At 36.8% G+C, this 10,674-nt stretch overlaps 1 protein-coding gene across 1 annotated transcript in view; it reads left to right on the forward strand.

The window, feature by feature from the left end:
• Window positions 1-1,022: 1,022 nt before the first annotated feature.
• Window positions 1,023-10,674, forward strand: part of LOC101309869 (K(+) efflux antiporter 2, chloroplastic-like) — an 11,930-nt gene continuing 2,278 nt past the window's right edge. Inside the window, 17 exon segments of the mRNA XM_004306761.1 lie at window positions 1,023-1,338; window positions 1,586-2,465; window positions 2,468-3,348; window positions 3,867-4,038; window positions 4,129-4,219; window positions 4,646-4,782; window positions 4,892-4,951; window positions 5,038-5,157; window positions 6,417-6,485; window positions 6,955-7,020; window positions 7,653-7,742; window positions 8,277-8,381; window positions 8,463-8,591; window positions 8,797-9,006; window positions 9,404-9,553; window positions 9,947-10,000; window positions 10,097-10,155. Of these exon segments, the coding sequence (XP_004306809.1) occupies window positions 1,680-2,465; window positions 2,468-3,348; window positions 3,867-4,038; window positions 4,129-4,219; window positions 4,646-4,782; window positions 4,892-4,951; window positions 5,038-5,157; window positions 6,417-6,485; window positions 6,955-7,020; window positions 7,653-7,742; window positions 8,277-8,381; window positions 8,463-8,591; window positions 8,797-9,006; window positions 9,404-9,553; window positions 9,947-10,000; window positions 10,097-10,155 (3,179 nt within the window). The 5' untranslated portion in view covers window positions 1,023-1,338; window positions 1,586-1,679.

The following is a 10,674-nucleotide window of genomic DNA, read 5'->3' on the forward strand; positions in this document are numbered from 1 at the left end:
CAACATGCACCATGTGGTCAGATTATCGAGGAGTAGAACGTAATTTAGAGCAGATTCAGTCATTCAGTATTTGATCAATAAGTCTGTTAGGCTTTTCTTGTAGAACAACCCTAAATTTGCAGATCACCATCATATCATGTGTCAATAAAGAAAAAACGTCACGGGATCATGATCTGAATTATTTCTGTTATAAAGGTTCACGACCTTTTCCTTTGTGGCTAAATAAAGGATCACGACCTTGCTTGTTCAAGAAAGAAAAGAAATAAAGGATGATGACCTTTAAGAGGTTGAAGAGGTAGACAAACTTCATACCTGATCTCGCAGAGAGTGACCAAGGTTATCAAGACTGAACACCTGCCATGAAAATTGTAACATATCTACGAGAAGTTTGTTATTTCGTATGTCATCATTACTTGATATTTGTATTGAGTAATCATGTGTTATGTTTTATATTTTGAAATACTAAATTTTATGCTCATACGATATTTATTTATTACAAAGACTATATTGACACACGACTGAAGTTTAGTTTGTATATCATTTTTCATGTTATTAAGATTAGACAATGAAACAATATATGGATCATCATTTTGAGAATTGGACATTCAAGAAAAATGGGGAAATGAGAGAATATGTAGACTCGCATCTTCGACCATAATTCATCAACTAGTAATTAAGGTCTACATACTTAGAGTGATCGAAGAAAATGAACTGGTTTGCGAGATGTATAATTTATGTAAGCATATGGTAAGTGTATATGCAAATAACTACTTACATTTTCTGAACTTAAACTAAGTTTGAGAGTAAATCACTTAAAACACATAATTTGTTCCCGACAAAATACCAATATTCATAACTAGACAAGCCAAAAAGAAGTTATTAGCCATGGCAGATTCATTTGGACCTTAGTGAGAGATGTGGTAGGTATGTGTATGTGAAACTCTGGATATAGGGAGACAAAAAGATAGCCTGCAAGTAGAAAATTTTCTATTTTCCAAACCAAAAAAGAAAATTGAAAAAAAGAAGAAAGAATATTCTTGTTCATTTCATTTGGTCGTTACAACGGACGAGGCTAATTGGGAAGCTCAGAACCAAATAGAAAAGAAAAGAGAGACAGCCATTTTGGAAACAAATTTCCCACTTTCAAAGCACAGAGAGAAAGAAAGAGTCAGGAGTAAGTAGAGAGTAGAGACTAGAGCTCCAACTCCTATATATATTCTCAGAGCCCAACTGGTCTTATATCTCTGAAACGACGGCGTTTACAGGCTATCACTTCAGTCATTCTCTTCCTTTCAAAAACTCCGCCTTTGGGATTTGCTCAGCTGTTCTATTTGATCGGTTAGTCCGCCTCTCATGCCCCCATTTCCATTCACTCTTTCTGGGTTTTTGTTTTTGTTCATCGAGAACTGATTAGTATGGTTATTTTGGTTTGACTAGATTTTCATTTTTGTGTGTGGGAATTTGTTAAAGTTTGAATCTTTGATTTGATTGATTGATGGGTTTAAGGGATGAGATGAAAAGATTGAATCTTTGATTGGTTTTTGAGTTGTTTTAGTTTTTTGACTGTTGGGTTTTGATTTACCAGGTGGGTTTTGTTGAGAGGTATTGAGGAAATGAGAGTTTGGGAAATGTAGTGCTGATTGTGGGTGGAGATATTTGAGTGGCTTTGTTGAACAAGTATGGATCTTGCGTGTAGTTTTCGCCAGCCGAATGTGTTGTGTGGAAGTGAAGGGGTAAGTAGTAGGAAGTTGAATGGTGTTGATTCACATATTTTGTTTGGGAGTAGAGATGGTGGTGGGGTTGGTTTTCGGGGGAATTCGAGAGTTGTTGTGAAGGCGTGTTTGGGGAAGAAGGTGAAGAGGAGTGTGTGTTTTAATGGTTGTAGGGTGTCACGTTTGGCGTATAGAGAGAATGCTGATGACCGGTGCTGGAGTTTGAATCTGAAAACGCCTTTGTTTCGAAGCTCTGGGAATGTTCTTAAGGGGTCAAGAGTGGTTTGGTGGTCACGGTGTCAGAGTAATGATTCGTTAGCGTATGTCAATGGGAATGGTCGGAATGTAGAATATGTAGAAGGTCATGATGAGAGCTCAAGAGTTGGGCCTATTCATGATGATGAATCAAGTGGTTCCAGAGAAGAGGATGGAGATAAGGACAAGATAGATGAATCAGAGGCACCTACTGTGGATGAATTGAGGGAGTTGCTGCAGAATGCCATGAAAGAATTGGAAGTTGCACGTTGTAATAGTACCATATTTGAAGAAAAAGCTCAGAAAATATCTGAAGCTGCGATTTCCCTGCAGGATGAAGCAGCAACTGCCTGGAATGATGTTAATTCTACCCTTGACTCTATCCAAGAGATTGTGAATGAAGAGGGGATTGCCAAAGAAGCTGTTCAGAAAGCAACAATGACTCTTTCATTAGCAGAGGCAAGGCTTCAGGTGGGAGTAGAATCTTTGGAGGTTGCAAAAAAGGGACTAGTTCGCTGGATGCTTCACGAGAAAGTGACGGGGAACTTGATTCTGAAGACGATGAAAAAGCACTATTGGTTGTGCAAGAAGAAATTCGGGAATGCAAGGCGAATTTGGCCAGCTGTGAGTCAGAACTTAGGCGCTTACAGAGTAAAAAAGAAGAGTTGCAGAAGGAAGTGGACAGGTTGAATGTGGTTGCAGAGAAAGCACAGCTGAATGCTTTGAAAGCAGAGGAGGATGTAACAAATATAATGCTATTAGCAGAGCAAGCTGTTGCATTTGAACTTGAGGCTGCACAACGTGTGAATGATGCAGAGATTGCATTACAAAGAGCAGAGAAATCTCTCTCGAATTCATTTGTTGATACCACACAAAACAACGAGGGACAGGTGTCTAATGATGATGCTGCTATCGAGGAGGAGGAGATGGAAGGAAGTTCTGCTAAAATATTTACTGAAAAGGCTAAAGATCTGCTAATTGATGGGGATTTGTCTGCTATGAAGCCTTTACCAGAGAGCCCTTCAGACAGAATGACTCAAAGTGTTGAAGAAACAACCGAAACTGCTGATTTAAGTGATCACGAGAACCGAAAGATAGGCAAAGATTCTCTTAAAGAGGTTGAAGTAGAGACCGAAAAGTCAAAGAATGTGGTTCAGACTAAAAAGCAGGAATCTCAGAAGGAAATAATTAGGGAAAGTGCACCATCAAATACTCCCAAGACACTAGTGAAGAAATCTTCTCGTTTCTTTCCTGCATCTTTCTTCTCTTTTCCTGAAGATGGGACTGAATTCACACCAACATCAGTGTTCCAGGGTCTGTTTGATTATGCAAGGAAGCAATGGCCCAAGTTGGTTGTTGGAATTTTCCTATGTGGCATAGGGTAAGTAAAATTATTTCAACTTGTCCCTTCATTTATTTTAGCGCTTGATTCTATGCAGAAAAATATATAAGGTGTCTACTAGGTATATTTGAGTGTTTGATCTATGCATCATCAGTCATGACATGTCATAAATGTTGCAGATGTACGTTGTTTTATTGGAGACACAATATATATCAGGACTGAAATAAACTAGATAACCTGAAATATGCAAATATAAAAATTTCCAAAATTTGACAGTTAAAAATTTTCCCTCATCAAGTACAAATTGCCAAGCAAACACGATTGTATGTTGAGGTATTGGTTCGCAGCTTCTGCAGGTGTTTCCCTCTGCTGAAAAGTTATGAAGGCAACTACTACATTGTTGCCATGATGTAGCACGAATTTTCAATTTTTACTTTTTCACTATAATTCTTTTTCTTTGTTCGTCAGATAGCTCTCTGTATTGATGCTGTTATCATTAAATAATTATAAAGTGTGTAGACTTGGCTTCCTTTGATCTCAACTGGGATTTGTCACAGGCTTACCTTTTACACTAATCGGGCAGAAAGAGCCACTCAACTGATACAACAGCCAGATGCCATTACCACTAGTTTTGAAGAAGTTTCCTCAACTGCGAGGCCTCTAGTTCAACAATTACGCAAACTTCCTAAGAGAATTAAAAGCCTAATTGATATGCTGCCTCATCAAGAGGTATGTTACAAAGCTTAACAGAAATGTGCTTTGTTCTGAGTCTATCAAAGGTCATTTCTACTTGCGGGGCTGATCTCTTCTTTACTTCAGGTGAATGAGGAGGAAGCTTCCCTCTTTGACATGCTATGGTTATTGCTTGCAAGTGTGATATTTGTGCCTGTATTCCAGAAAATTCCTGGAGGTAACTGGATCTGTATTTATCTAATTTCATACTTGGTCTTCTTTCTTTTGTCATAATGAACATAAATAGGTGCATAGTCATCTATTTGGTTAGAGGGCTGCCTTGTTTTAAAGGTTTTTTGTCCATTAGTCCATGAAGTACATGGTACCTCCATATTCCTAAAAAGGCTGTTTAGACATAGATTAGCTGTTTATTGTTGTTGATATGTTATCTTTCACTTTCTGATCATTTTTTCTTCATTATTATAATCTACACCTACCCTCGTCCTATCCCTATTCTACATAAACCTGTGCCACTGACCCCTATTATGCTTTAAGAATCTTATGGATTTCAAGGCACCATCTGTTGGCGGCCAAATATTTTTGTATGCCTGAGATTAATGGTGTCACTCACTAATGGGTGCCCTCTCTGTGCTGCTATGTGTAGGTAGTCCAGTTCTTGGGTACTTGACAGCTGGTATCTTAATTGGGCCTTATGGCCTCTCAATTATTACTCATGTACATGGAACAAAGGCAATTGCTGAATTTGGAGTTGTTTTCTTACTGTTCAACATTGGCCTTGAGGTGAGTCTTTCAATTGAAATTTCTATTCCATGTAAGTTTATCTTCACTATGATGAAAGTTTATATGAATTACAATGGAAAACTAACAGGACTTTGGTTTGCATTTTTAGCTTTCTGTTGAAAGGTTGAGTTCCATGAAGAAATATGTATTTGGATTAGGCTCTGCTCAGGTGATTTTCTCCTAGTTGTTCCCCCACAACAAAACTGTTCATATGCTATTGATAAATAAGATTGTTAATATTGATAACAAATGCAGGTTTTGGTTACAGCTGTTGTCATTGGCTTGGTTGCTCATTATGTTTGTGGGCTGCCTGGCCCTGCTGCAATTGTAATTGGCAATGGTCTAGCTTTATCATCCACTGCAGTTGTGCTGCAGGTAATGGTTATGAGCAATTATAGTATATTACTTTTGTGTATAGGCATCTTTTATTTGATTGATTTGATTATCCAAAATTTATATAAACAGTTTCATAGACAGTAAGTGAGCATCTTTAGCTACATACCTTATTTATCGTAAGATAGATATCTCCACTTTGACCTTGGTAATATATATTCATGATGACTATGATGAAGTGGCTAACTACTGGAACAAAATCCCCTTTTTGAAGACAGTTCAGTAGTTACCTGTTGGCCCGTCATTCCAGGGAGGGATTCATCATTTTAGATGGGGTGACTCAGTTATCATTTAGTGAGAGGTGCTAAAAAGGATGATATATTGATGTGGGTGTGAGAATGGCTGCTATTGCCGATTTGGGCTTACTTGGGAAATGTTTATTGCAGTATATGGTAGAAAGGGATGGTTTGGATGCTGTTCGATTGAACAAACATAGCATCTGGTGGATGGACAACTAAGTTATTTAGATTTTGCTTGGCTTAAAGTAAGCAGTCCAACAAAAAACCAGTTGGCAAGGGGTAGCGAGGGCGTGAAAAGTTATAGTTTGAGAATATCAACTTGAGATTCTTATATCCTCACGTTGCCTCATCACATGTGCCGGGACTCAACAAAAATGTGGATCATTATATTGGGTAGATGTTGCCCGATTGGCCAAAATAGGTCTGACCCACAGATGAATTACCCACTTAAAATATTGAAGTCGTAGTGCAACCCAAAACCAATTGACAATGGGTGAAAAAAGCCAAGATTTTATGAATTGGGATCCAACAATGTATGGAGGAGCACTAGGAATGGTTGGATTGACTTAGTTTTTCTGGTAGATAATATGGTCTGGTATGGCAATATCTTTTTGTTTTTGGTGGGGGTGGGGGTGGGGTGGGGTGGGGTGGTGGCGGAGCTCCTGCAAATGTTACTTTGTTAGGTCTTTCCAGTTTGACATTTGTGAGGCAACTTCTCCTTGGTGAGCAGATTTTGGTACATATAACCTGATGGCTTCAGGGGTTTTATTGGATCTTCTCTGTTTGGTAGTTTGTGGTTCTTTAGGGTTTAATTTTCACTTTCTTAGCTTACTATTTGTATGTCTTTAACCTCTGCATGGTATATAGTTTATGAGGCTGGGTTGAACCCTCTGTGTTTTTTCCTATACATCTTTATATGAAGGCAAAAACCTTTCTCTGTGTGTGTGTGTTTCCCTCCCCTTTTTGACAGATAAGTTACTTTTTCATTGACGTACCTTTCAGGTTTTGCAAGAGCGGGGTGAGAGCACTTCACGCCATGGTCGTGGAACCTTTTCTGTTCTACTTTTCCAGGTTTTGCAGGCTATCCTGAAATTCCAGCAGATATTTAGTTCCTTTGTTTTGACAGATTAAGCTTTTGAAACACAGATTCTGTTTATTCAATATAGTAAGGGCGTATTCCAATGAATTGAATGTCAAGCTAAGAGTCCATATATTCAACTGAATTTGTCATGCCAATATTTCCTTGATTCTGTGTGTAATTGCATATTTGTAGTTAAAAAGGCAAGTATTGTTACAGTACATATATTGAATAGTTTCCACCTGAAAACTATCTACTTTTAGTGCTCGTAAATCAGCAAATAGGTGTCAATACGTTTAAATTAAATGAGTTTAAGTGGTTAACCTCGTAAGAAAAAAAGGAGAATAAGAAAAGAAAAAAGAAATGTAGTTGACTTGTTGTTTCAACTTTCATATTGTATGTCTGTCCTGGAAATTGTGGACCTAAATTTGGTACTTTCCTGATTCTTTCATAATTTTTCAGGATTTGGCTGTTGTGGTTTTGCTAATACTTATACCTCTTATTTCACCCAATTCATCCAAAGGAGGGGTAATATTACTTATGCTCTCCCTGTAACCTGTTTCTGTCTTTGAATACATTTCTTTATTGGCAGAATGAAATGCAATCTCTCTCTCTCTCTCTCTCTCTAGTTTTCAGTTTCATTTTGCTTAGTTTGAATTATAATGTGCATATGTTGATTAGTGATTATTAGAGTTGAATGTAACATAAAACTTTCTCTGTTTACTTTAAATGGTAAGGACTGATGACCAAACATATATACTGGGAAAACAACCAATAGGTGGATATTAGAATATTTTTATTTCTATCAAATTTGATCTAAACTGACCTGCTGGGTAAACCAAATAAATTACTCAATAATGATTCTTCCTCTTCTGGGTAAACCAAATTTGATCTATACTGACTAGTGCTACTGACTTGCTAATAAATTACTCAATAATGATTCTTCCTCTTTTGGGTAAACTAAATGTTTATGTTCCCAGAGAACATAGATGACTGCTCTCACATTCCAATTTGTTTCTTACTTCCTCACACCCTAATAAAAACAGAGTGAGAAATAAAGACCTAGTTTCTATTATTGAACATAAATCAAGAAATACTATGAACTCTCTTGCTGTATGTTTTTAGGGACATACTGAATTATTTTGTCTGTTACTTTTCAGATTGGTTTCCAAGCTATTGCTGAAGCTCTTGGACTTGCTGCTGTAAAGGCAGCAGTTGCTATCACAGCCATTATTGCTGGTGGACGCTTGGTAAGCCTTGTGTATATATAAAATTTCACTGTTCTTCAATAACGTCATTGAATTGGTAGACGAGTAATGAATATTTACATACATTCAGTGTTGGAGTTCCATATGCTGCAATAGAGGATTTTATTTCAACTGTGATTAGAAGTACTGCATGTGTCTTTACTTTTTAGGCAAATCCGCTTTCTATATGGGGGAAATGTATGATGATTTCTGAATGTCAATTATTGTTCTGACTCACTAATAGTATTATGTTGCGTAATTTCTTAGAACTACTTCACTTGTTGTTATCAATGTGCTCCAGACTGTTTCTTGATGATCTAATATGGCAACATCTGCCTTTGGTGGCTGTTGCTACCTGTCAAAATGTTACCCTCGTTTGGCTTGATTAAGAAACTTTGTCTAGTGAGTAAAACGATGTTGTAACAATGTTTGTATTTTCATAATCAATTTATGTTTTGGGGGTGGGAATCCTGCTAAAGCTCCTATAAAAGTCAAACTTGTGTGTTAGACCTAATGTTGTTTTTTGTGGTTTTGCAGTTGCTTCGACCAATTTATAGGCAAATTGCAGATAATCAAAACGCAGAAATATTTTCTGCTAACACATTGCTTGTTATTCTAGGAACAAGTCTTCTCACTGCCAGGGTAGGTTCTGCATTTATTAAAAACTTTATAATATTCCTTTTTAGTGCTATAAAGCTCATAATCTTTACCTCTTATGTACAGGCTGGACTGTCCATGGCACTGGGAGCATTTTTGGCTGGTTTGCTTCTTGCGGAAACTGAATTTTCCTTACAGGTTGAGTCAGACATTGCTCCATATCGCGGCCTTCTGTTGGGTCTCTTTTTCATGACGGTATGTGCTTCATGGTGGCAACTTGTTGTTTCCTTTCTTTCACGCCCATATTATAATGGTTGATATCAATTACCATTAACAATCTTAAAAATATCAGTCTATGGATACTGGATAGGATCAAGAGTTCTTGTCTTGGACATGTAGTGAACTGTCAGCCTATTGATATGTACAATGTCATCTTTAACAACTGTTTGTGAATTTTCAGGTTGGAATGTCTATTGATCCAAAACTTCTTGTTTCAAACTTCCCCGTTGTAGTTGGATCATTAGGACTCCTACTCGTTGGTAAATCCCTGTTGGTTGCTTTAATTGGCAAACTATCTGGCATTTCAATAATATCAGCAATAAGAGTTGGTCTTCTTCTTGCCCCTGGTGGAGAATTTGCATTTGTTGCTTTTGGTGAAGCTGTTAATCAGGTTGGTTTCTTTATTAACTACAATGTGGGTAAATTGCTTGTTTGCTATACTATTCACAGCTATACAATTTATCTGTATATATATGTACATTTATTTATTTTCTCATCTGGTCTCTTTGGTTCCTTAAAGCATTTGATATTCTTATATATATAATTTCTTTTTTCAAAAGAAATTTCTTATACTTGTTAACCAATTGAAGAGAGGTTTCACTTTGCTAAATTAAGTAAACAGGGTAAAAACTATAGTGAATGGTCGATTTGTTTTTTAAATATTAGTTGTCTATAAACTGTTTTGCTGATTGGTGCATCTGCAGCTTAATTCCTCTCAGGTAGTCTTTAATGTTGAATGAATTACCATACTCATTTCTGTCATACCATGCTTATTCTGTCATCTGTAGGGAATAATGTCTCCTCAACTATCTTCCTTGCTCTTTCTTGTCGTTGGAATTTCAATGGCACTCACACCATGGCTAGCTGCTGGGGGACAGTTAATTGCATCTCGTTTTGAGCTGCATGATGTTCGAAGCCTACTACCTGATGAGAGCGAGGTAAAAATGCCTTACAGTGAATGCATGATTGTTATCTTGATGTTCTGCCATGACCAATTGTTGACATGTATTCTTTTCCACTAAACGAATCTAAGCACCCGTAGTTTCCTTTTATGCTGAAAATGTGGTTGGTATATCATGAGTGATATATCATGGGTTCATAAATTTTGCCGTCCATATGGTATCTTTTAATTGTCATATTCAAATTAAGTAGGTCATGAGTTCATAAATTTTGCCGTCCATGTGGTATCTTTTTATTGTCATATTCAAATTATGTAGGTCAGTTCTGTTAGTATGAATACAGATTTGTTTGCGCTTGTTGATCCTGTATTTTCTGGGAAATTTATTATTTACTGATAATCTCGGGTTATCTTGGCTTGATAATATTTCCAGACAGATGATTTACAAGATCATATAATCATCTGCGGATTTGGACGAGTTGGCCAGGTTGTGAAATAGTTTATTTTACAAATTGATTTAAATGCGTAGTTTTACCTACTCATGTGTTTGTAACAATTTGTGGTGTTCCCATTTCCTCCGCAGATAATTGCACAGCTTCTTTCAGAGCGCCTAATTCCATTTGTAGCTCTTGATGTGAGGAGGTAATCTTGATGTTTAAAACTATGTTAAACTTTTCATGGTAATTAGTACTTCCCCAATTATCATAGTTCAGGTTGGTCATAGGTTACTCTTATGTATGTTTTTATTTTTGTATTTTTTAATTTATTTTAAAGAGCTAGTGTAGGTTTGTCTAGTTAGTAATTTAGTCTGTACGTCTCAGAATGGTTCTTGCAGCTATTTATTTTCTCTTGCCCACTACCAAGAATATGATTATAACTTTATAATTAAAACTATTAATTAAACTCCAAAAGCTCTGCCCTTCCATCCCTTTGATAGATAGATGGGAGGGCGGAGGCCTTTATCAAAGATTAAAATAAGACTACTCACAAGATAGATTTGCTTTGTCTCTTGATCACTTTTATATTGTAAAAGGATACTGAGCCATCTTGGCTGTCTTCCTATTGAAGATGTTTTTGATAGATAGATGGGAGGGCGGAGGCCTTTATCAAAGATTAAAATAAGTACTACTCACAAGAGTAGATTTGCTTTGTCTCTTGATC

Source organism: Fragaria vesca, linkage group LG7 (genome assembly GCF_000184155.1).
Source record: "Fragaria vesca subsp. vesca linkage group LG7, FraVesHawaii_1.0, whole genome shotgun sequence".
Classification (NCBI taxonomy): domain Eukaryota; kingdom Viridiplantae; phylum Streptophyta; class Magnoliopsida; order Rosales; family Rosaceae; genus Fragaria; species Fragaria vesca.